The sequence below is a fragment of the Coturnix japonica genome, chromosome 3, assembly GCF_001577835.2.
Source record: "Coturnix japonica isolate 7356 chromosome 3, Coturnix japonica 2.1, whole genome shotgun sequence".
Classification (NCBI taxonomy): domain Eukaryota; kingdom Metazoa; phylum Chordata; class Aves; order Galliformes; family Phasianidae; genus Coturnix; species Coturnix japonica.
The window spans coordinates 23,726,505-23,751,144 of NC_029518.1; the positions used below are offsets into that span (position 1 = coordinate 23,726,505).

The following is a 24,640-nucleotide window of genomic DNA, read 5'->3' on the forward strand; positions in this document are numbered from 1 at the left end:
CGTTAGGAAAAACAAAAAAACAAACAAAAAAAACCCTCTGCTATTTATAACAACATGATTGTTTACTGGCAGTGAAGGAGTTTTGTCATCCATTCATAGCAAGTTTTAAAGCACCAACTTCTTGGAGGCATGAAAGGCAAAGTCAGTTGAAAATGTGGAAGATTTTGTGCATTTCTCTGCCCTTGCTTATGCCCTGTTCAATATTAATGGGTCTGTATGGGATGTAAATGGCCACAGCACTCGGGCCATTACATATAACCCAAATTTGGGGAACTCTTAGTGTTTGTTATGCACAGTGAACCTCTGGGAAAGCTTCAGCCTTTGACCTCTGTAGTGGGTTGTGACAGAGAAGAATCGTAAGAGCTGGATTTAGACCCATCTGTGGAAAGCTGGTTAAAAATATTTAACATGTTCTTCCTCTTCCCCCAGCTCAGTAAAGGTCCTCTTAAAATATATTCTCTGTGACTTCATTTTTATCATTGCTTTGGGAGCCCTGTCCCCAAGCCTACTTGTAAGGAAATGATTAAATTATATTCATGTTTGTGCTTTGAAATTGCCTTGGTGCAAGTCCAAGAAGTATTTTCATGCTCTTCCAAATTTCCATGCTTTTTAATATTAATCTATTTTCATCAGTGACCTGCCCCAGCAGTAAAATTTGTTTGTAATTGGTCATATAATGATTGCTGAGGGGACATAAGAGTTAAACTGAATTAATCTCAGACTTAAAGATTTATACTTTTTTTTTTCTAAGAAAAAGTATGGTTTTTATTAGACAATGAAATGGAATTTGACAAGTAACAGTGGGTAATTTGTTTCACAAATCATTAAAGAAATTATGGTAGCAGAACTCTTTCATTTTGTGTTTACAGCGTAGAATATTCTTCTCTTTGAAATTCTTTGTCACTAGCTTTTAATTTTCCATTATATGTTAATAAGTGTTTATGTTTGGTTTGTGGTGGCAATTTCAAAGTGAGCAAACACTAACACCATTTATTGCTTTTGAGAACCTTTTCACATGGTCTACAAGTTAAAACAATCCCAAGTATCTAAAACTGAGAAATTCAAGGAATTATTTATTTTCTGTAATGTTAGCCTAGGTGGTCTTCTTCTGAAGTCCAAACATCTGGCTGCAAGTTAGCAGACTTTTTGGAATTCTTAGTAAGGCTTTGTGTTGGGCTTATGGTGGAAAGATGTTTTGTACAAGAATGGGAGTGGCTATACTGCTTAAGAGAATGGCTGTTACTAATGACTGTTAGTTGCATTTTTAGTCAATAATATTTTGGGTTTTTTCTTTCCTGCAAAATTGTTTGTAATCAAAGCCATTATGCTATCACTTAAATGGAAAGGCCAGCATTTGCCCAGAACAGCTGTGTAGTTACATTAGCTTCTATAAATAAGTTTATTATTTTAGAAGAAAGTTATAAAGCGCTCTGTTTACCTCTATGGAAGCAAGTGGAATAGCTCAAAATATGCCTAAGGATGAAGAACAACATTTGAACAAATAACATCCTTCCAGGGTTCTTTATGGATATAGAATATTTTAATCAAACACAATTTCTCTGTGGTTTTGTGGTCTTAAGAAAACTGAAAGGAAGGAAAGTGCCATTTCACTGTTCAGATGTCTGAAATACAATAATTTCCTTGTTTAAAACATTGATTCTCCCTGTTTGCATTGAGATGTTTTTGGAGGCTGATAGAACATAGCATGCTCTCAAATTTTTCTATGTTATGTCATTTTCTCTAAAATATGAAAACTTTGGTTCACTGTGTGGAGAAAATAAAAGCATTAGCACACACTCTGTACTCCTTTAGAAACACACATTGGTTAGATAGAGAAGTTTCATTATCATGCATGCTGAAAATGTGGTCTAAGAGCTTTAATTTACCTTCATCTGTCAATGTTAATGGACAGAGCAAGTGCTGGAGCTGCTGTAAAACAAATCTGTTTTCCTTTTTTCTGCTGTGCTAGATAATGAAATAAAAGCTAAATTATCACTGATAAAAGTAATTTGCAGAAAAGCAATGATAAAAATATAACAGCAGAGCTTGCCATTAGCAGTTTAAATGGATAATGTTCGCTAGTGCTTCTAACATACTTCTGTCCTCTGTTTTTTGTTGTCTGCTCCCCTTCCCCCCATGCTGGGAAGGGCCTTTAAAATTATGAATACACTAAATCCAAGCATGAGTACCTTTCTGAGAGCTAACTATTATACATATATATACAATATAATATTGGTAAGTCAAAGCATGTCGTTAGTGCTTTGAGGTGCTGTATCAGTATAATTCTATCCAACGTAACTTTAAGAATGTGTTTGCTAATGATGAAAAATGAGTAAATGGTTTAAATCCTTGCTGTGCTGGTAGCTCTTGTAAACTTACCATGAATTATGTGATGTTTACTATGGAAGCCTTAATTCATTCTTGAAGGCGTATTTAGGTGAGTGAGGCTCATAGCTGTTTTTTGTCTGTTTTTATTGTTTCTTTGTTTTGTTTACCTTTTTCTATCATTAAACCATAAAAATCAAGTTTGAAGCTATGCCCCAGTTGCTCACAAAACCTCAAAAATGAGGAGGCAGATGTATAGACTGCTGAGCCTCGTGTGTTTGCGTGCATGTTGTGATTCCAATGTCTGTGTATGGAAATGTACACAAACCTTTTTTAAATCCTGGAATTTATTTTTAAACTAGCTTTATCTCTATTTATCTGTATTGAAATTGAGTAATCAGTTTTTAAAAAAATCACTGGAATTCATACTATTTTTAAGACGAAAAGCCAGTTTCCAGGGTAAAAACTGAACATTAGCCAAGGAATACTTTAAAAAGGGTTGATTTCTTGTTATAGCTGAACATACTGACTGGTACATATGTAGTTTGTAAAAGTATTTATTTAAAGACATTTGGTTGTGAATGGCCACGTTGGAGCAACTTCTCAACTCTTTATTGTAGTATCTAAAAGCATTCTATGTTTGCAGCCTGGCTACCACCATACAGTGCTTGCCAGTTTGAAAATGTCAAGGACAGTTATGCTGTCATGTTCCTGACTGGCCTGCTCCTGACCATCCTTCAAAAAACCTGCCCTTTCTCCAGTGCTCTTTCTCCAGCTATTGCTGCCAGTTGCTATTTTGCTGTTTCATGGCTATGCCTATAATCTTGAGGAAGGCAGGGCCTTGCTGGACCAGGCAGCCTGGGAAAGCAGATGTACTCACTCTCCCTGCCCCAAAAAATAAAGCAAGGGCACTGTGGGAGTTAAGGAAACTATTCATCAGTGTGTCTGTGCAGAGTATCAGCTTGGAACACACAGCCCTGGGCAGACAACGTCAGAAAGGTGCACCCTTGTGTGAAGTACAAAGCTACTGCTTTATTTTATTGTGCAAGAATTAACATAGGAGAAAGTATCACATTTCGGAAATTCTTAGAGTATTTTTAGCCAACAAAACCTTTCAGGTGATGTGTGTCAGTTGTTCTAAAGTGCCTCACTATTTATTGCATCTGAACACTGTCATCATAAGTTTACGATGTTGTAATACTGAGGATTCTTTATTCAATATTTTGTGTTTATGCCTTCTATGTTTAGCAAGTGTTTAGGAAAAATAATGTTAAAACATGTTGATATATCAATACAGATAATTAGGTTTTTATTTGAAGTACTATTCAAATAGATGAACATGAAGTGTATTTCGTGGAGGGGCCTTCAGAGTTGTAATTTTTTTTAAGTTTTATTTTATTTTTTGTGGTATAATAGGTATAAATGTAGTAGAACAATAAGAACACCATAATGGAAGAAAATCTAAATCTTAGTTTACTGATATAAAACAAAATTAAGAAAACAACCTGAAACTGGGATGGCAGAGGTCTGCTTGCCAGCGGCAGTGCTGCTGTTACTCACAGCTGGCTATTAATAGGCAAGTGGGAGGGATGTGATGCACCAAGCTGACTCCTTTCATGGCAAGCAAACACAACTTCAGTGAAGTAAAACTTTGATGAGTTAGCATCAAAGCTGTATCACCATAGCTAGGTAGCAGAGCAGTCTAGTGCATGAGCACAGTGTTTGTCTGTTGGTTGACAAACACACATTAGAACAGAATGGAGTTGCAAAACTGGTGCTCATGTAGAAACAAAGGCCAGAGGGTAAGCTCTAGTACACATGCAGAAATAGGAGAGGAGTAGCTTTGCTGTCTTATCTACATATGGATTTGTTATACTGTAGCTAGGAATGGATGTTGGGCAAAACTATCTCACTGCAGAAAAACATAATCTCCTATTCCCTGGTGAGAACTCCAAATGGGGAGTAAACCACAAAACCTTTGAAAACAGCAGCATTAAACACTGAGAGCTTTAGAAAGATACTCTCTGCGCTGAAAAGTCAGTGTAAAATGCATGGGAACTCTTGCACGTTCAGTTTGTCTACAGGGAGGAGGCTGCATGTGCTCAGTGCCTCTAGGTCTGCTGAGTTATGCTGTAGTCCTAAGTAGAAGCATGCTTGAAAATTTGCTATTTTAGAGAGCTTAGGTAAGCAGTAAGACCAGAGGTAAAACATGTGAGACCTGAGCTTTGTGGTCTGACTGCAGCAGTTTGTTCAGGACAGAGGTGAGAAAGACGTTGCCAAAGGCTTTCAGTAAATGAAATTGTTGCTTCTGGAAGGGAGAGATGTCCTACTTAGGGAGCAGAGACCTTTCTGAGAAGGGCTGACTGTGAACTTTGGATGCACAAGTGCAATCATGAGGCCTACTGAGCCGTCTGGAATAATTTGCATGGGTGAGAAAAGAGCAAAGTTGGTTCAGCAGTGTAAGAGGGCTGGAAATACTTGAGCAGATAGAAAATAGATCTCAATGTAAAGTTTTATTGGCACAGTTGTAGTCTTGTATATTTCTTCAAAGGTACTACAGAGTAGATACTTTTATCCTTTCTAAAAGTTTTTCGCAGTAACATTTCTTCTTTACACTATCCTCGTGGGGATGAGAAGTGGATCTTCTAGGTCACTTCTGGTCTAAGTCTTGGTAGACAAGGCTGATGAAGTTACTGGGCAGGCTGGAGCCTTTTCATCATAAATGCTATTCATGGAGTTCAACAGAATTTATCTTTGTCCTTCTGACTGTTCTCAAAGCTTAGTTAATTGGGATGATCTCTGCTTGCATAACTGGGACTTAACAGAGTCCAGATATTCCTGTATTTCAGCCACACTTGCACCTTTCACCCTGTGTGAAGCAAGACACTTGGGGTGAAAAGTTCTTCCACTTTGCCTTTTATCTAATTCCGTGTCTGTGCTTTAACATATTTTCCATGCCCTTGAAGTCTTTCTGCGCCCATGGGATTTTTTTGGGTTGTCTCCTTTCCCCTTCCTCTCCCAAAGTCTGCTGACGGCACTCCCAGATCTTTCTCCCATTTTCTGAATTGCGTTATCTACTTCCTCCAGAGATGGTTTGATTAAAAATCTGGTTTCCAGTTCTCTCCATGCTCGGACCTCTTTGTGGTAGAGAAGATCATTTAATGAAGCTCAGTTAATGATCCTTCTTGCTTTACTGAAAATGTTATCAGTTTCTAATACTCCTCAGTATTTCTATTATTTTTTCCAACAATGTTATGCATATTTTTGAGACATTGGAAATACTATAAGTTAGCAAGACATTTGTTATTTCTTGGCCTGCAGAATTCCATGACATTTTCATTGTTGCTTCTGAGTAACAGACTTGTAGAAAGGGCCACTTTTTCCATGCAAGCCTTTTATTTTGTATGAAGTTCCCCACAGTTTGTTGTTTCTACCTACTTTTTTTTTTCTTATTTTTTCTTTTTTAATGTTCATATTCATCTCCTTGACTACCAAGTAACAGAACTTATGCAGAAACTTGGATGGTCTTTCCCTTGCCAAACAGAGGCTGTCTTCTTCTAGCAGCTGATTTGATACAGAAATCGTTGCATGTCATAGGCAAATCTGAAAGCATTTTCTTTTTATTGTCACTGACACAAGACAAGAAAACAGAAACCAAAACTCATTTTGAAGAGCTGAATTGTAATCTTTTACATACAGACATCAGGATAACTTTATTTTCAGTTGATTTAGTGAGGTGGGAATCAGTCCCAAAGACGGCCGCAATTCCACCTGTGGGGGATCACATAATGGAGAAACTGATTTTGTAGCATCATGTTTGTCCTTTGTCCAAGATTCTGCTGGGTCCCTGTTGGGTCCTCATCTTCACAATACAACAAGAACCATTGAGTTTCATGTTTTGTTTGGGTTTTTTTTTCTGTTCCTTGGCATGTTTGGGTTCCCTCTTTGTGTGCAGGATGAGTGTCAGTATTGGATTGGACCCTAAATTGTTGTTCAGTGGTTTACAGGCTTGGGACATTTCCCTTCCTATGTTGAGGATGATTTTCCCAGTTGTTTAGTTGCTGTTTTTTATTTTTTAATGCTAAAATGAGGAAGTGAGGACTTGAATATTTCAAAGTGATTATTTAAGTAGCTGTAGCTCCCCATATACATGATAGACATGGAGGCTGACTGTCCAGAACTGTTCTAAGTCCACCCTAAGCCAGAAGACATGGCTCCACAGCAATTCAGCCTTTTTAAGGCAGCAGGTTTTACAGGCAATCTAGCTGCTCATAGGTTTTACTGTCAGTCACAGCTCATCTGTAGAAATATTCCTGCCATCATGTGTGATGCTGCATGGTGTAATTCCAAAAGCACCTAAATAACAGTTTGCTGTAACTGATACATGTGTAATAGAGAAGGAGAAATTGCAGTCAACAGAGTAGGTGCAAACACTGCATTTTCTGGGAACTGTGTGTTTTTTTTCCCCCCCTCTCCAAACCCTGCAGCTTATCTTGCTTGTTTCTCTGTCTTTCCTCTCCCCTTTGGCCAGATTCCAGTTTGTAATTCTGCATTCTTTGCTACTCAGCCTGAGGTTTTCTGATTTTTAAATGCTTGTTTTCAATTTGCATGATGTTTCTGCACAGAATATTGTGGTGACGCAAGACCTGCTGGTTAGAAGATTTTTCTGAGAATATAAAACAGGGGCTAAAAGTCAAGTGGTATCCACTTGGCACACCTATATGCCCAGAATAACTTCAGACCTATAAAAATAGACAGTGAGAAGTTAATTCTTATGGGGGAAAAATAAAACCTGTGCAAATATTTTGGCGGTGAAGGTGACTGACCAGTAGAACAACCTACTAAATACTAGAATGGGTTGGGTCTCCATCCCTGAAAGTTATATAAATTATCCAGGTTGTTCTTTTAAAGAAATGCTCAGATTCAAATTGTTTTAATTCAAGTGAATCCTTTAACCTCTGATCTACAGGTTAGACAGGTTGTTGTTATTCATCCTTTCTGGACTGATGAGGTTTGACACTGTCATTCATCCTTCTTCCAAGCTCTTAGTAAGTCAGAGCTTCAGGGAAACATGTCTTCATTCAGGATTTTAATAAAACATGCTATAATCATAATGTATAAAATCTCTGCATCTACAGAGGCACAGGCTGACACTCTACTTCTACTCTGATTTGAAGTTTTGTTGAAAATATAATAGGTCAATGGGCTTTCCTGCTTCTTGTCACACTATGGGCAAGTTTTCTTGCTGGCCTTTCAGAAAGGCATTTTCCAGCTTTCATTAGTGAAAGCTAAGCAGCGTATTCTCAGCTGTCATAAACATTTAATGGTAGATAATAAAGCTTTATTTAATGCCATTCATAAAGATCGCCTATTTAATTCTTATGCAGGATCTCCCTGCCATTGAATGTTCACTAGTGTGAATTTGCTGTGCTAATGACTATTCTGTAACAGTCTTTGGAGGTTTACATTTATTTATTTATTCTAATGTTTTCAAGTTTTCTTTGAATGACTAATGGGAAAATCCCCAGAAATTGGTGGAAGTCTAATACATGTTTAAGGAAGTAACAGTAAGAATAGAGGGGGAAAAGTTGATAATTAGTAGTTGATCTGTACAATGGTGAATGAGATAAAGAAAAATGGGAGTAAGATGACATACATAAGATGTATTTCTTTGAGGTTTGTTATTTCATAAATAACACTATTGACTATTCACAATTGACTAAAAACTGTAGCAAGTCAAATTTAAAGCATGCTTTTACAATGTAGATGAACACTATGCTGTGCCCTGCTCTTTAAAAGTAATTACTGATGTTTTTTGTCATACACATTGCATTATTAAATTTGTTAATCTTAAATGCACTTCACACTGGCTGTTCCAGTAAAAGATGTAAGTATTTATTCATGTTCTGTATTGTGTATGGAGGGACTTTCTGTTCTCTTTTTTTCCTGTGGGGGAATAAAAATCCATATAACTACCCTTGGCCATGGCAGCATGTTTTGTACAAATGTATCTAACCACACTGGGGTGAAAATAGAACTCAAAACTCATGCAAGCAATTTTGTCTTTTGGATTCAGCATGAACAGTACAGGTACATCTTGCTTGTTCTGTGCTTGTCTCGTCATTCTTTTGTGCTAGCATTTGGAGTAGGCTTGTGGTACATCTGTTACCTCATCTTTGGCCTGCGTGCCATCCCAGTTGTCTTTCCTAATGACAAAATTATTATTTCGGGCAATAACTACAGAGGTTTTTTTTGTGGTGTTTCTTTTTTTTTCTTCTTTTTTCCCCTCTTTTTTTTTTTTTTTTTTTTCTTTTTCTTTCTGCTTCTTTCAAACCCAGCCATTTGTAGAACATCCAGTCATGCCCTTCTGGAGAGGTGGGATGGTGATGGAGATGGGAATCACAATCACAATATATGCAATGTGTGCCTTGTTTGGTTATCTTCAAGAAAGATAAAAGCTCCATAAAGAATAACGGCAAATTATTGATTTTGTTACTTCATAATTTTAAAGTAAAAATAAGAAAACAGAGAGGAATCTGGTATTACATGCCTTCCCAGTTTTGCTGCTGCTCACTCATCATCACCTTCTATATCTGTCTAAAGCAGCCATTCTCTGATTCTAGGTACACAGGAATTTAAAGAGTTGGTAGGCAGTGGTAGGAAAAGAAACACAGATAAAGCAAGGAATGCTGAAAAAGAATGACTGTGTCCGGTTATTCTTGATTTGTAATAGAAAATGTAGACAGCCCTTACTGCTATCAGTTCCCTTTGCAAGTTTTTGTGTAGGGAGCAATTAATTATTTAGGGCCATGGATCAGATGTGCTGGCAGCCATTTCCTGACAGAACCAAGCCTTAATTTTTAGAATACTTGAGATTCTGTAGTTGAGTGTGGAGAGGCCACAACTCTTTCCTCCTTGAGTACCAGAGTTTCCATGTCTTGTTTCTCCTAGATCCTGAGAGACAGGTCAGCCATGAGAGTGCTCATCACAGTGATAAAGGTAGCCATGGAAAAGGCTTTACTAAGAAACAATGAAGGTTGTTTTTGGATAAGTAAAATCTCAGTGACTTGTGCTACTTTGTGATCAGTGGTTTCTTTACTCTTCCCACTACAGTTGTTCGAAAGAACCTAGCCCAGACAGTTACTGATGGGTGGTAATCAGGTGTGTGTACAAGAGTGGGCAGTCAGGGCACCAATTCCTTTGAGGTACAAGACCTCAGGTTTCTGATTTTAGCTGTTAATCTGAAAGAAAAGCTGGAACTGAGAATGACCTGTGTCCCAGGATGCATGTGCAGACTTGCATTCCATGGTGCAAAAAATGCAGCCTGGCTCTAAGGATTTATGCTGGATAGTTGTTTCAGGAAGTTGAGGAAACTGTGTGACATGGAATAATCAAAATTTAGGAATGTCTGTATTGTTGTTCTTAAGAATTATTGTTCCCTCCTTGCTAGAGAAGTGGCTGTTAAATCGGTCTTTCTGGGTCTCTGGACATCCATCTTATCGTGCATAATTACAAATGGCCACAAGTCAAGAGACAGGGAGACCATTAAATTGCATCATAACTGAGCACGTATTAAAATGAACAAGGTTCAAAAAGTAAAGAAGAGTCAACATAATTTCATAAAGATTTTATTACAAGAGCTGTTTTCTTAGCTTTATTAGCAGAAGTGTTTAAAGGATTTGATGCTTTGGAAAGACAAGACATGGCTTCTTATCAGTGAAGCAAAGTAATTTAGATGATTGCTTTGGACATTCTTTAAAGGAGAAAAAACATTTTGTTTTGCGCTGTTGTGCATCGTCTTTTGAGCATGCAGTGAGAAGACTGTATGCTTGAAGCAGTGCAGTGTGATCATCAATCTGGCTGAACTTCCTTTAAAGATACCCTGCTGCCTGAATTCAGGGTTCAGGTCACTGTGGAATGCATCAATGCAGAGCAGCCCAAAACCTTATCAACCTAATCAAGGAGGGACAAGTTGGAGACAAGTGAAAGCCTGGGCTCTACCCTTAAATATGTGCTGATTTCAGAGCACCATTTCACTGTGGATCAGTTTCATTGCTCCTTTTCTGTGTTGCAGCTGTTCTACCCTAAACATTTTTTTTTAATTTTAGTTCTAACTTTAACTGGTGAAATTAGCGAACAACAAAACAAAAAGCACAACTGGAATGCGTTGTGGAAAACCATTCACTTATGTAACTTTTTGATTTTAAGTTGTCGCAGTACTTTTACTTTGTGATCCCTATGAATGCTTGCTGTCATTTATTTACCAGCCAGTGCCATCTGAAATGTTGATGGCTTTATTCTGAAAGTAAAGATGCCTAATTTACTCTCTTTATGTGGAGAAACTGGATGCACTTGAGACTGTCTCTGGACCAAGGTTACACTGGATGCTTGCAGACCACTTACACAACTGTGCTTGGTGAAGATATCTGTGGCATTATGGCTCGCTGGTCTTTTTTCAGGGACCTACAGCATTTTTAAGGGTGGTCTGTTTATTTTCCCTGTGTTGTTTTATGTACTGAAATATTGTAGTGAAAATAGCTGGGTGGGGTGTAATGAATGTTTTCAAAGACCTTCCTTTGAAAGAAGCTTTTTTTCCAGTCCTTGGTGGTCACCACCCATTTTCCTGTTCTGTGCGCACCTCTCTCATTGTTCCTATCCACAAAGGCCCCTTATGCAAACCTGTAAGTATATGTGCCAGTGTGGCGAGATAAAATGGCACGGGATATAAGGCTGAGCCTGGTGAAATGCCAGAGATTTTAACCACAGGCTACATAAATTTCAGCATGTATTGCTCACATCGTTTTGTGGTATTGGGTTGTAAAATTCAGTGTTTGTCAACAAGTTTCAATGTGACACTTTCAGCTGTTTATAGTTGATGGTGTTTGCGGCTGAAGTGCTACCAGGGCAGGTATGTTAGCTGGTCATATTATCATCATGTGATGGCAATAGTTGTCCCTTAGACTTGAAATAAAGCATGATTGAAAATTTGTCCTTGTTTACCCGCAGTTGCATCATCTTGATAAATAATTTTCATTGTGGTCAGTGTCCCATCTGAAAAATGAAGTTGGTTTGGGGTTTAACTCCTGGGCCTGTGAGTTGCACTTCGTTCACCTTTAGCTTTAAACCACTGATGAGGAGATAAAGCACATCCTTTGGTATGTGTTTTTTTAGAGTAGGTAAATAGTTGGGCTATCAGCAATACCTGCTGAGCTTCTGAGCAACAATACTTATGGATCTTTAGATTAGCCGTCAAAATTGACTGATTACTACAAGTAATGCCACAAGATAAGAATCTGTAATCTCTCAGAACACAAATCACTGATTGAGATCTTGGGTTGTGCATTGTCATAACCTTATCCCCACGGTCACGGTGCAATTCCAGCTGTAACTGCGCTGCAGGTAGTCTTGAATGTGAGAGCAGAAACTGTGAAGAAAAGCAGAGTTGTACATTTTTCACCACAAAAATGGCTGGTTTCAAGCATGTTCAATTTCAGCCAACTTAGAAACAGTCTTTCTGTTGTGTTGTTCAGTGATTCTGTTTTTCTTTTTAGTCTACAAGTTATCTCTGAAGTTTGCTAGGTCCTGGCTGGTACCAAAGAGTTGCTTGCCACAGGGAAGGAATCCATTATCTGATATCTTGACTGAGCAGAATAGTGCAAAACCAATCTCAGAAGGGAAGAGTGAGTTTAGAAATCTTTGTGCTCCTCCAGTTGTAATTTGGCCATGTGCTGGGAATTTTGTTTCTCTCACAATTTCCTTAGTATTTGAGAAGACTGAGGAAATGATTCTCTCATCTGCTGAAGTTTTACAGGATGGTCCAGAGCCATCCTGACACTTTCTGAGGCCAATACTAGACCTTGCTGAGTGCAGGGACTTGAAGCTATAAGAAATGCTTCTCCATCATACTGTTCTCCTCTAGCCTTAATGCAAGGAATGTGTTGAAAAGTCAAGAAGTCAATGCCTACATCTGCTCTACTGGCTGACCAAACAGCAGACTGACAACTTCTCATGTCATAAGCCTTATGAAGTTCCTGGTGGCTGAGCCTAGCCTAAGAGTATCATGTTCGGCACATCCTTTGAGGTGCCAGGTTCACGCTGGCATGGTGAATGACGAATGGGCTGTGCTCTCAACATCGTAAAATAATCCTTGGCCAGATTAATGGTTGATGAAATCCTAATACTTATCTCTCCAGTTCAAGGTACTCATAAAACAAGAGAGAAAATGGTAGGACGTAAATCCTGTGGACGTTGTTTTGCTTACTGTGATTAAATTTATCAGACTCTGGTGACATATTGCAAGCCTAAATGCTTTTAAAAAAATATAAGGGATCCAGCAACCTCAGTAAGGTTCTCAATGTCAGATTCCATGAGTACTTTTTAGCTGCTGTGATAACCAGTATTAATGGTGGTACTAAAAAAAAATGGAAGTGCAAAGAGTTTATCTTAATAGCTGTATTAAATGTAAATGGTATAAATGTTTTTAAAATGTATGGATGTAATGCTTTTCATCTTAGAGTAACTCCACAAACCCTCTGAACAGCCTGTGCCGGTGCTCTGGCACCCACATAGTAAAGAACTGCATCCTGGTGTTTAGATGGAACTTCATCTTCCAGTTTGTGCCTGTTGCCTCTTGTCCTGTCACTGGGCATCACTGAAAAGATATTGGCTCTGTCTTCCTTGTACCCATCCAAAGATCTGATGTATTTTCTATTCAAGAAAGCATTTTCACAACTATGTTACTGTAAGACATAGTGACAGTAGAGTCAGTATTCTCAGTTTAAAAACACTAGAAGTCTGGTGTTCTCTTAGGCTTCATCTCTTGCTACACTACTCAGACTAGCCAAGTTCCACAATATCATGCTAAACATCCTTTGGAAAGGCCTAGCAAGAACAGAAATTAGTTTCTTGCTCTTAACACAAGCCTTTTTCTGATCTACTTTTAAGTCTTTTGTATTTTCTGACTCACATGGTTTTAACTCACTTTGGTTTTAAACTTGGAGGAAAGAATCACATTACAAGTTGATATGGCAGTAGGTGCCAATGTTTGTTTATTAGACTAGCAGCAGCAATTTGTTTAGTGGGTATGTGCGGAAAATATACAAAATCCCCCCAGTGAAACCAAGGAGTCAGTGGTAAGTCAAAGTAGATTTAAAGGAAGGGTGGAAGGTATTTCATTTCCTTATTTTTGCAATAGCCCTCTCTGTTAGTAGCTTTTCTTGTTACCTTCGAACTCTCATTTCCTCTATTAACAAATTCTTTATTTTGGTGGAGTTCATATTCATTTTGCCCGACTACTGAGTACCATCTTCCAGTGTGCAACTATGCCACTTCAGCACTTTACAGCCATGAACACTACACATGTTTTCAAACCTTTTTATTATTATTTTCTTTTTCCTCTCAGTTGAGGGATAACTGTGTTCTTCCCCTCCCTACTGGTGTGCCAACCTTGCTCACCTGGTGCTTTTTCAGACTTAAGAAACAGTTATTTTCACTGGAATGTGTTTGTGTATAAGGAGGGATCTTCATGGCACCGTGTTTGGATTTCGTTGACAGCTTACATATTTGGGCCTGGTTTCCTGGTGAGCGAGTAAATTGCTGTTTGTAATACTCTTTATTTGCTGATGGTCACTTTTATTACTTTAATGGAGGGGACTTTCGAAAAGCACAGTGTGCCATCCAGATTAAACTGCTTTTTGGGTAGAATGGTTACAAAGCTGAGTGAATTCTTTTTAAAGGAATTTTAAGGCTAAGTAAGCACGACTGCTGGCTGCTTGGTGTCCACACAGGCACATCTCTGGGCTGTCAGATGTTATGGTTCCGAGATAGCTATGGAGCAAAACTCCTTTTTAGATATGGTAGTGGCTTAAATCATCTAAGGATTTGCTAAGCAGAAGGTAAAGCAAAATGTAAACACACAGAAAAAAGTGGATTTGCTGGTTTGAAATAAATCTTTGTTGTTATCTAAGATAGTACTGCCCATTAAAATATTTTTACAAATTGGAATTTTTTTATGTTAAACATCCACTCTATTTTTTAATTTGTTTTAAGTGTACTGTAAAATATTTTCTTATCTTTTCATCCCTCGAATGTATTTCTCTTGCTCTACAAGTTAGCATTTGAGGCTATGAGAGTTTACTTCAGAAATTTCATATGACAGCTTAATTAACTCTGGATTCTTGACCTTTAAAGTGCTGGAACTAGAAACATTTAATAACCAGCCGCTGGATATAAAGTAATATGCTTGCTGTTTTACTAGTTTGCATGGAAGGCAGTCTGAAGCAAAGTCCAAGGGTCACCAAAATAGGGAAGGAAACTGAAGGAAGTCAGTCTGAGCTATGTATTTCAGAAGGTTTTATGTCTGTGTCACACAGTGTGTAGGTATGAGTGAAGACTACCAGACTGCAATTAAGGTGTTCTCATGCGAGGAGAAGGCTGTGGTTTCACTAAAATCTCCTGTGATCTGGGGCCTACAAGGTAGAAAGGTAATTCAGCACAGTTACTGTGCTGCCTAGTCTTACATGAGCAAAGTATTGATCCATGTGGACTTGAGAGCAGTGAAACACTGAGCTGGAAGTTGCTATCTCAGCCTGGGACACAGTGCAATCCACTCCGCGAGTTGCAAGGAGGTCGCCACCCTCCTCGACATCGGGAGCATGGCTGAGGCTGACCACTCGGCATCATCTGCAGAGTAAGTTCTAAGGGCTTCCTTGGGTAACTGCAGGCTGGGATTCCTCCCACCTGCTGAGGCTTGGAGCTGCTGGGGGTTACAGGTCCCCAGGATGACGTGACAGTTTTACAAAGTTGTTTGGGCAGGGGTTGTTATATAGGGCTTCAGATTTTTCCCAGCCTGAAGTTTCCAGCAGCCTCTCCAGCACAGCACAGCAGCTGGAGAGGCTGCTGGAAGCCAGATTATGATCTGAACCCCAAGCAAGACCTTCATCTGCTAGCATTCCCATTGATTTCAGCACAGCTGTGTTGCAAGGCTGCCGAGGTGAGCGAGGGGATGGGAATCCAACCCCTGTGGTCTTCACCAGGTGCTCTTGCTCCCAGTTGAGTTCTCCTCACTGGTGAAGTGGCATATGTGGTGGGTATAGCCATTGGACTGGCTCATTGTCTGGGTTGGTGATAGAAAACATGGAGAGCTTTAGCTTGTGACATGCTGTGAGCTCCACCTGAAACTGCCAGCACTGTTAGTGTCACAGGCAGCAGCCCTTAAATTCCGTTTTCAGAAGGCAAACTGAATGTGGCTGGGAGCAAGTGGACTGGGTCCTAACCAGAGACCCCAGGCCTGCTCCTGAGCTCCATCACCTTGTTTCCAGTGAACACTTGGGCTTTCCCATTCCTTGAGGGGAACAGTTTGTGATCATGCAGTGATTGCAGTGTGAGTGTGTGTGTTGGTGGAGCAGGGCCAGATCCTGGCAGGTCCTGGGACTCGCAAAAGTACAAGGCACAATGGAGGCTTCCCTGCAGGACCTTGTGAGCATGGATGGGTTGATCTGAAGTGGCTTTCTCCTCTCATTGCCCCCTGCATTTTTAAAAATGTGACATGGGTTGGGGTGAGGAAGGTTTCTGCTTTTGCTTGCTCCACTTTCTCTGAGCAGTGACGCACACATTTACTCGTTTTTGCCACATAAGTGGGCGGTTTATAAGCTGGGAGGGAATGATTCATAAATTAGCTACAGCCTATGCCTTTATTGCTCTAATGATGTGTGAGCAGGATTCTGCGTAAACCTTTCTGCCTGGCCTTCAGACAAAGTTGTTGAGGAGTTATATTTTCACTTTCTGGCTGCTGGTAACCAAGCCTTGCCTAGGGTGAAAAGCTCTCCCTGTGAATAAAATGGAGGGCAGCTGCAGGGAGATGAAATATCCTGCTACCTGCAAAGGAAAACCATGAACATAGTGCATTCTGCAAAGCTGTATCGCTTGGCTGAAGGTTCTGGAGATTTTTGTGCAACCAAGATGAATGAGTACTAGATGACAGTCTTTTAAGCAGGGAAAGACTCTGCTTGGGGGAAATGGTGTGAGGCATGAGGCCAGGGGATTGTTTTGTGTCTCCGTGTGCTTGTACTTACCTGATGACAACAACCACCCAACTTGAGGGTATGCTGAGCTAGGAAAGAAGAGGAGGAAAATTGAGGTGCAGGAAACCACACAGGGAAATGCTTAACAAGCAAATTGTTTGTTTATTCAAAATGATAATGTGCGAGCAAGAACTCTTTTGAAAGCAGCCAAACAGGCCAACTCTTCCTCTCATTTTCCAAGTCAAGAGGACTCTGGGGTGGCGTGCGCTGAGCAACATCTCATTGCAGATGAGCAGGGAACTACTTATTGTTGGAAGCAGTGCTAGGGGAAGACATCTGCAGCACAGGAGAAAAATTATTCTCCGCTCATAGCATTACTTGTTAGAAACCTTGGGCAACCTGTGGTTAATGAAACCAGCTTGTCTTATTAGCCACAATTGGCAACAATATTTACAGATGCTAGCAAAACTAAATATTTTTTCTTTGTGGCTGGAGTGGCATCCTGAGAGACCCCATCCTCTTAAACAACCCATTTTTTTCCCTGCATGAATTGCGACATGGCTTTGGCTTTAGTTCCCAAAATCTGGTATTTACATGAGACAGGATTGGGCCATGTTTTGTCCAGTTTGGTTCTAATATGAAAATCACAGGGTTTAGATTTAGAGCAGAGCTTAAGTGTTCATGGTTCAAATTAGATTTTCCAAGCTGCAACTGGAAATTCTCATGAATATTGCTGCATAGTTTATGTTTGGTTTGCTTTTCCTTTGTTTCTAACCTTTTATCTCAGTGGTTGCATTAGAAACTGGGAAGAATTTTTTTTCCCAGATTGGAATCTTTATAGACACTGCATAGATGCATTTTTCTCAAGAGAGCAAGTTACCTATAAAAGAAACATTCACTCAGCTTTCCCATTCCAGGGTGACATAGCACATTTTTTTTGTTATACCTTCAAGGACACCTGTGTGTAAAGGGACTTATTTTATGTGCATATAATCTGACTCTTACTTGGCAAAGATTAAAATAAGGAGCTAATGTTACTTTGTAAACATCTGATACTTTAGATTCAGACTTGGATAGGTTGGTGCTTGCTCCTGTAATGCCGCTTGTTATCAAGCTGGATTCTGCTGCTACCTAACTAAAAGTGTGTTGGTCTCATCTTGTACATATCTGCTGTAACAGATACCATGTCAGAAAATATTCACCTCAGGCAAAAGAATTGTGAAAGAGGTTTGCCAAAGGCTGAACATGGATGTTAAGAAGATACCATAAGCATTTATGAGGCCCTGTTCTCTGTTATCACACCCAGTAATGAACACCTGCCATCCCACCTATCTGATCCTCAAGCTTATGCCCAGCTTCAAGTATTTTGAAGCGTAGGAGTTCTACTGATGTGCTCTGAGTATTTTTTTTTTTGCTTTGAAAGATGATGTTGAACCCCCAGCCTTGGGTGGACCCCAACACACACCTTACTGTAGCTTTGCTCTTAGCACTTAACACATACCCTGCCTATTTTACTTATAATTTTCTAAGCCACCTGTGGTTTCCATGCTAGAAAATTTGCAGTCAGTCAGGATCTTCTAGAAGTGGTCACATTATCTAAAATGCATTACCGTGTTTTAAAACTCTTTCTATTCTGTGCTGTTTTACTTCATACCAACTGTAATTTGAACAGCCTATAGGATTAAGGGATGTGGTTAATATTTGCCATATCATTTATTTTTCTCATCTTCTTCACATGAAAGAGTATAGTTAGTGAAATGTCCTGTTCTGATGGGGAGTTTTTTTAAGCATTGAGGACTCATAACTTTACACTAGCATTGGAAAGGAGAAGTTGTAATATTTATAAGGCTTGGCAAGCAGAGACCCACCACTGGTGATTCTGGAAATGAATGTCTATCAGCAGAAATGATGTGGTCAATCTTTTCCACAACATGTGCTCATCTGAGATGTGCAATTTGCACTGATACTTGGTTATGGAAGTATGACAGAAAAATATATCTGTTCTGTATGGAAGTAATTACAGTGTGAAACTTCAGCTTGTGCAAGTGAAGGAAATTTGTAGTATCAACAGAGCTACATTAAGTTGAAACAATTAGTGGTTTTTAAGCATTTTTTGTTTCCCAATAACACTGGGTTCCTCATGCTTTGAAATAAAAAAATTCTTTTTTCTTAAACACGAGTCAGTGAAGTTTTCTTTTAAATGATTGTGTCCCGAATCCATAATAAATGTAGCCTTTGTGTTTCTCACGTTAAATTTAGCTTTGTGTCCCTTGGTGGCTTAGTTTTGTATACTTGCTTCATAAAATGTCTTCCCCTTTGTTATTTCCTGCTCTTCTGTTCTCTGTGGTGTTTAAGTGAGGTTGTCTTTATTTGTCTTGTTGTTTCACTCAAGAAGGTGTCTGTTCTCATGGACAATGGAGAGATGATGTTTTCATTAAAATAGCTTTTACTATGGAGAGATTTCTTGCAGCAGTATTTCCTTTCCCATTCTATATTCTTTATGGTCAAGGAAAGTTGCTTTTTCAGAGTAGTGTAAAGAGCTGAAACAGCTGTACATATACAGTTGGATACCCTATTATTACCTTTATTTTAGTACAGGGAACTATAATTTGCAATTCATTTTATCTATGACACATGCTCTGCAATTTCTCCAGCTTAAAAATGAATTGTCCACTAATTCTGGATTATTTTTCTAGTAAATTATTGTAGATTGAACAAAACAAATTTAGATTGCATGCAATTTTTAACATTTACTGAATCTCAGGAATCATAGTTGGTGATTTCATTTTTAATCTCAGCGAAGATAGATCTTGAACCTGTTGCATTCAGCAAGGGCTCAATTGGTGTGAAGGCTGATTTTCCAGTTGCAGTAGTCCCCTTCCTAACTCCCACTTTAAATGAGCAAATGAATATTAATGTTTGGTCAGTGAAGTTTAAACCAGCTGACAGAGTGCATTCATTGATGACAAGGCTAACTCGCATAAATGCCTCTCTGAAGTTGTGAATTGCATTTCAAAAAATGCTTTTTTTCCCTTCTCTCCTCTACCTGCTAGGAGCAGTTCTGAGCGGAGGAAGGAGAAATCAAGAGATGCAGCAAGATGCAGGAGAAGCAAAGAGACGGAAGTATTCTACGAACTGGCTCATGAACTGCCCCTGCCCCACAATGTCAGTTCCCACCTGGACAAGGCATCTATAATGCGCCTGGCAATCAGTTTCTTACGCACTCACAAGCTTCTGTCTTCAGGTAATGTCTGGCTAAAAGAAGTTGTTGATGCTAGTTGATAGCAGCTTGGTAGGAATGTGCATGGTCTTCTCTGAATGGAAGGTCCTAAAAGGAGAACAGGACACAGTCGCTTGTATTGCGAGAATACAAATAGATTTACAGTTTTTGTTTTGAATGCAGTCTATTACAGTTAGTTACAATGTTTTGAGCTTTCAGGAGTTTAATCAGAACTTAGACATATACCTTAAGCTTCCATGCTGAAACAAGTACATCTGAATATAGCGTGGCAAGCATGTGTGTGCCACTGCATTCAGAAGGCCGCTGGGAAGTTCCAAAGGTCCAATACTTTGTTCTAAAGGCCTGATTGTTCTGCACACTGGTAATGAGTAGTAGGCTGTCTATATATGGCAGAGTGAGAGAGCTAAAGTAAACAACTTTTAAATCATTGATATGAATGGATTCTATTTAATCAGTACTGCTTATTTTGGACTAATCTGAAATGTTAAATCAGCGTTACATTCTTAGCCTGTTAAAACTGATAAAATGAACAGTATTCTTATTTTGCACCTATATTTGCATAATCACATTGATAGAAATTTGTTGTTTGAATAGCACATAGAATCAATGAAAATAACAGTTGTATCTGGAGAAATATTTACACTGACTTTGTGTCAAGAATATGTTAAAAGAAACGTTGAACTATTTGTGAAAAGCAAAGCCAAAATTTTTTCTTCTACTTCATTCATGGCAAAACTCCCAATAAGGTCACAATTGCCCTCCCTCTCTTTAGAAAAATTGAGTCATACCATAACAACTGCTTTAATAAATGCCATTAGGAAGTATCTCATCCCCTGGAAAAGTATGCTGTTGGTTTGTTGTTCTTAGTCTGAAGGATACAACAGATTCAGTTCTACGTCCATATGCCCCATATTATTTATAGCTATTTTGAGCTCCACTATGACTATTTTATGAACTATGGGCTTTTTACCTTTATTTATAGAATTGGATTTTAATGTTTACTCCTGTAAAAAGAAAAGTTTATTTGCTAAACAGCATTTGGAACTCATCTTTGATATCTCCATGTAGTTAATGCTTGAAGTGCATTAAATAGGTAAATGTTCTTTAAAATGCTGTACACCAAGACTGTTTGTCTGTGGCTTTCTCATTAAAAGCAAAACAAAACAAAAACAAAAAACAGTTTCAGCTTTACAAATATTTACATGAGATAAGCTAGTGATTGGTACAGAATAGGAACAGCAAACTTGTGCAGGACTGTAACAGATAATATAAATAATGCTTCTGTTCAGATAAAATACTTTGATGCTGTCATTGTGAGAAGATATTTGCTGACCTGAAAATTGCTGAATTTGAAGTGACCTTTTCAAATACACTTTCACTTATTGACAAAGTTCTACAGACGAAATATTTGATTCAGCACTTCTTTAGTGTTGAGGGTTAAGATCATATTGTTTGATAGTGACGACAACTCAGTATATTGATATAATATTCATACATCTGCATACTTGGGGGTATTTTCTGTAATACTGTTTGAAGGCCAGTGTGATTTGTGCAGCCAATTTATGTTTGCTTGAGGTATCACCATGACCAAGCAGTTAGAAAGGAATCTGGAAATAAAACATTACAGTTGTGACAGGCTGTCTTAATGATATTCCAAATCTATTCTGTGTTAGTTGTTTCCTTAGCCTGTAGTCTGATCTGCTTCCCCAGTTAAAATACTGGTTTGGATTAAATCACCTAATGCAGGTTTGTCCATGGAGGTTAGAATCGCAGTTGCAAAATCCTTAAATATTTCCCTTTTGAGGGATTGAGCTTAAGTTAGTCTAAAAGGACTGATTTTGTGGAAGAGTTGGATATTATTTTCTGACCTGGAGAATACATGGAAATGAAAGAACTCAAGCTAGAAAACTACTGAGTACTTGTAATTTCTTGTTCATTTGCTTCTTATATCCTTCTGGGTTTGGCTAAATAAATCAAGCTAAACAAGAAAGCTGAAACTGTTTAGCTCCGAATATTTGAAAGACAACATGTACCAGGGTTTGGAATACAGTGGTTATCAAAGAGAGAACTTTCTTTATCAGAATAATTATTTTGAAACATTATTTCATTTGATTATTGTGCAGTGTATACTTGGTGAGATTCCTGAAATTCACATAGGTAGAGTACTATTCTAACAAAAGCAATTTCTATCAGTTTGAGTACTGTTTCTTCCCATCAGGAGATAAAGCTGTAAAACAGAGTATAGGCATTTCTAAGCAGATTTAGACTCCCATAGGAAGAGATTTTGGCAAGAGCTTGGATTAAAATGGAAGTGGCTTATGAGATGCCTGTTGGCTTTCCTCTTTCCAAGCACCAACCAAAACTACCCCCATTTGACAGTCATGCCTAGCAGACTGGAATTTAGCATTAGCTCTGCACTGCATTTGAGGAGCCTAACTCCAATGCTGGGCAGCACAGAACTTCTTCTGTCATCTCTGACAGATTAACTGGGAACTATGGGGAGGTAGAGAACTGGAGCATGCATGAGGGAGACCTCTTTGCTTTATGTTGTCTTCATGGAACAGTACTGATTATTTTGGCTAGACTCTTTGTGTAAACAGGAGTTAAGTGGGAGTATATGTTCTGTCATTAATTAGGACACTGAAATAACATTTACTGCATTTATATATATATATATACACACACTATGTCACTACAGCAGGCCTGGGTTACAGCTTGGTAAGTACTTCAAAAGTTAGTAGAGAAAAACATACTGCTTGATTAGCATTTTTGTTACTTATTTTTAATTATATTAAAAGCTTCTGGTAGAAGACATTATATTTTATAATGCTGTTTGTGAGCATGATGCTCAAAAGAGGACACATCTCGATACACAGCAGTTTTACTGGAAACAGGGAAAGTGAGGGTTTTCCTGATTCTGCATCCTCATCTTTCTGCAAGCACACAGAATCATTGTATGGCTTGAGTTGAAAGGGACTTAAAACCCAACCAATTCCCACCCCCTGCCATGGGCAGGGCTGCCCCCCACCAGCTCAGGCTGCCCTGAGCCCCATCCAACCTGGCCTCAACACTTCTAGTCATGGGGTATCTCATTTTGGAGATGGCCTCAGGCAGCGTGCCAGCCTCAGTCCCCTGGCACTGAATGCCCGGTGCTCCATTGTACTGTTCCCAGACTTGGAACAGAAATTTTTCACTTGTGTAACTTAGCTGTTTGGCTAGCTGTGCCTGCATAATGATTATTTAGCCAGCAGAAAGCTGAGACCTTGGGAGATCTATACTTATGTTCTTCCAGCAGGTGAAAGGCAGAGCCTGGAGTCTGAGCATGCATTGAGCTCAGTGCTACGTGCCGCTAGAAGGCCCAGTGTCTGGGCTGCGGGCGCACTTCTCCTGCAGCCATGGCGGGGCCTCCGCAGGGCCCTTGCATCCTATCATAATAGGAAATAGCTGGTTGTATATCTCAGAGTTCAAAAGGGTAAAAAATACCAGGCTTTGCTTTATAAAAGTTGCTTCTTTACTTAGTAACACGTTTCCCTTTGATTTTCACAGTAGGCAATTCTGTGTGGGAATGTTGGAGAGGAAGCCTTTAACATTTAGAAATGCAGGCTGTTAGTCTCACGGCCTGATTGAGATTAGTATCACAGGAAGCAAACTGAAACAATGGCTTTATAATACTGTTTCCATGTTGTGCACACAACAGTACGCGGTATAATTGGAATGTTAGTAGAAATATCATTTAATTATGACCTCTTAAATATTTTTCAAGCTGTCTTCTAATTCTGTTGGCGTAATACCTTTTGCCGTCGCTGCATTAATGTCATTGGGATAAATTTAGAATCGATCTTTGTTCAAGTAAAGGCTTTCATCCCAGAAAGTTGCTGATAAAAATTGGCTGTTTTTGGATTTAGGATATTATGTCTTTTAGTGTAGTCAGAAAGACCGATATCAGTATTTGTATCTTACTATTCCCTAGTACAGCTTGTGCTTTTTGAGTATGAATGGATGGCAAAGAAAAAAAAAAAAAAAAAAGAAAGAAAGAAAAAAAGAAAGAAATTGTCTTTTTCCACAGAACAATAAATCTGTCTCCCTTAGTATTGTGGCTGATTCTAAGGCTTACTCAGTGTGTTGCTGTCTGAATATTAGAAAGAGAATCCATTTCAGGAAGCCTATGTGGGGTACCGATAATTTTAAGTTCTTACTTGGACCGCACATGTGATAGAAGCATTACTGCAACCAGGACTCCTTGGCACCGATGTGCCAGGGCTGATGACTTTTTAGTTAGGCTAATCAGGCAAGCACAGCTTTATCATCTTGCTTCAATCCCATCCTACTTGTATAGTCACCCAGGTGTCTTTTCTGCACAGAAAATCCAGCAAAGGAAGCTGGGTGGGAGTCGCTTCTGAGCAGTCAGACAGCAGAAGAAATGGGGAGGGAACAGGGAAGCAGACGGGAAGTTGTTTGGGAGAAGGGAGGCCACAAGGAAGCCAGTTGAAACAGTTGTTTCAAGGGAGGGAGACAACAGAGCAGGAAAGCCAGCGGGAAGCAGAAAGGAAAAAATAGCTTTTCTCTGTGCTTTTAAGGGAGAGCACAAACTGCAAGGAGAACTGATGTGGGCATTGTTTTTGAATGTCTGGACAAGCTGCATCTAATCTCAGACCATTGTGGCATAAAACAGTGCTTTAAAAATAGCTTGTCCACTTGTTTGCTTTCATTAGATTGGAAAACTAGCTCCATGCCAGCTGTGCTGGTAGGAATGAGTGGAGATGGGTACCGAGTGCCCTCAGCTGCCTGAAGTGACATCCCTTTTTGGGGAAGATGTGCTCAGAAAGCCTGGTCTGATGTGATGCTGCATCCCTCTGCTCATCACCAATTGCAGCAGGACTCAAAGCACCTTCTCAGAGCAGAATCTGAGGGATGTGGCTAGATTCAAACTGCAGTAAAATTGCAAAGCAGCATTAACATAAGTGTTTTCTTTATCAAAATTGCTTGTGCTCTTACAGATAAGAGCCCTTCAGGAAGACTCAAGTTTAAGAGTAGCTTTTTTGTGATGTATCTA

General features: G+C 39.1%; 1 protein-coding gene and 2 long non-coding RNA genes across 5 annotated transcripts in view; 1 reads left to right on the forward strand and 2 right to left on the reverse strand.

The window, feature by feature from the left end:
- EPAS1 (endothelial PAS domain protein 1) overlaps window positions 1-24,640 on the forward strand; it is a 75,274-nt gene that overhangs the window by 22,060 nt on the left and 28,574 nt on the right. The window contains exons 1-2 of one of the 2 annotated variants that reach the window (XM_015857486.1): window positions 14,256-15,013; window positions 19,400-19,590. In XM_015857486.1, the coding sequence (XP_015712972.1) occupies window positions 14,979-15,013; window positions 19,400-19,590 (226 nt within the window). In that variant the 5' untranslated portion in view covers window positions 14,256-14,978. Of the gene's footprint in view, window positions 1-14,255; window positions 15,014-19,399; window positions 19,591-24,640 lie in introns of those variants that run through there. The other variant, XM_015857487.2, reaches the window with a different exon arrangement.
- LOC116653109 lies at window positions 9,938-19,400 on the reverse strand. Its single transcript, XR_004306475.1, has 2 exons — window positions 16,398-19,400; window positions 9,938-11,749 (listed from the first exon to the last, which is right to left on the reverse strand). It is a non-coding gene; the product is annotated as an uncharacterized LOC116653109 (long non-coding RNA).
- LOC107311163 overlaps window positions 19,597-24,640 on the reverse strand; it is a 65,679-nt gene continuing 60,635 nt past the window's right edge. The window contains exon 4 of one of the 2 annotated variants that reach the window (XR_001553900.2): window positions 19,597-19,674. This is a non-coding gene — a long non-coding RNA (uncharacterized LOC107311163). The remainder of the gene's footprint in view (window positions 19,675-24,640) is intronic. The other variant, XR_004306474.1, reaches the window with a different exon arrangement.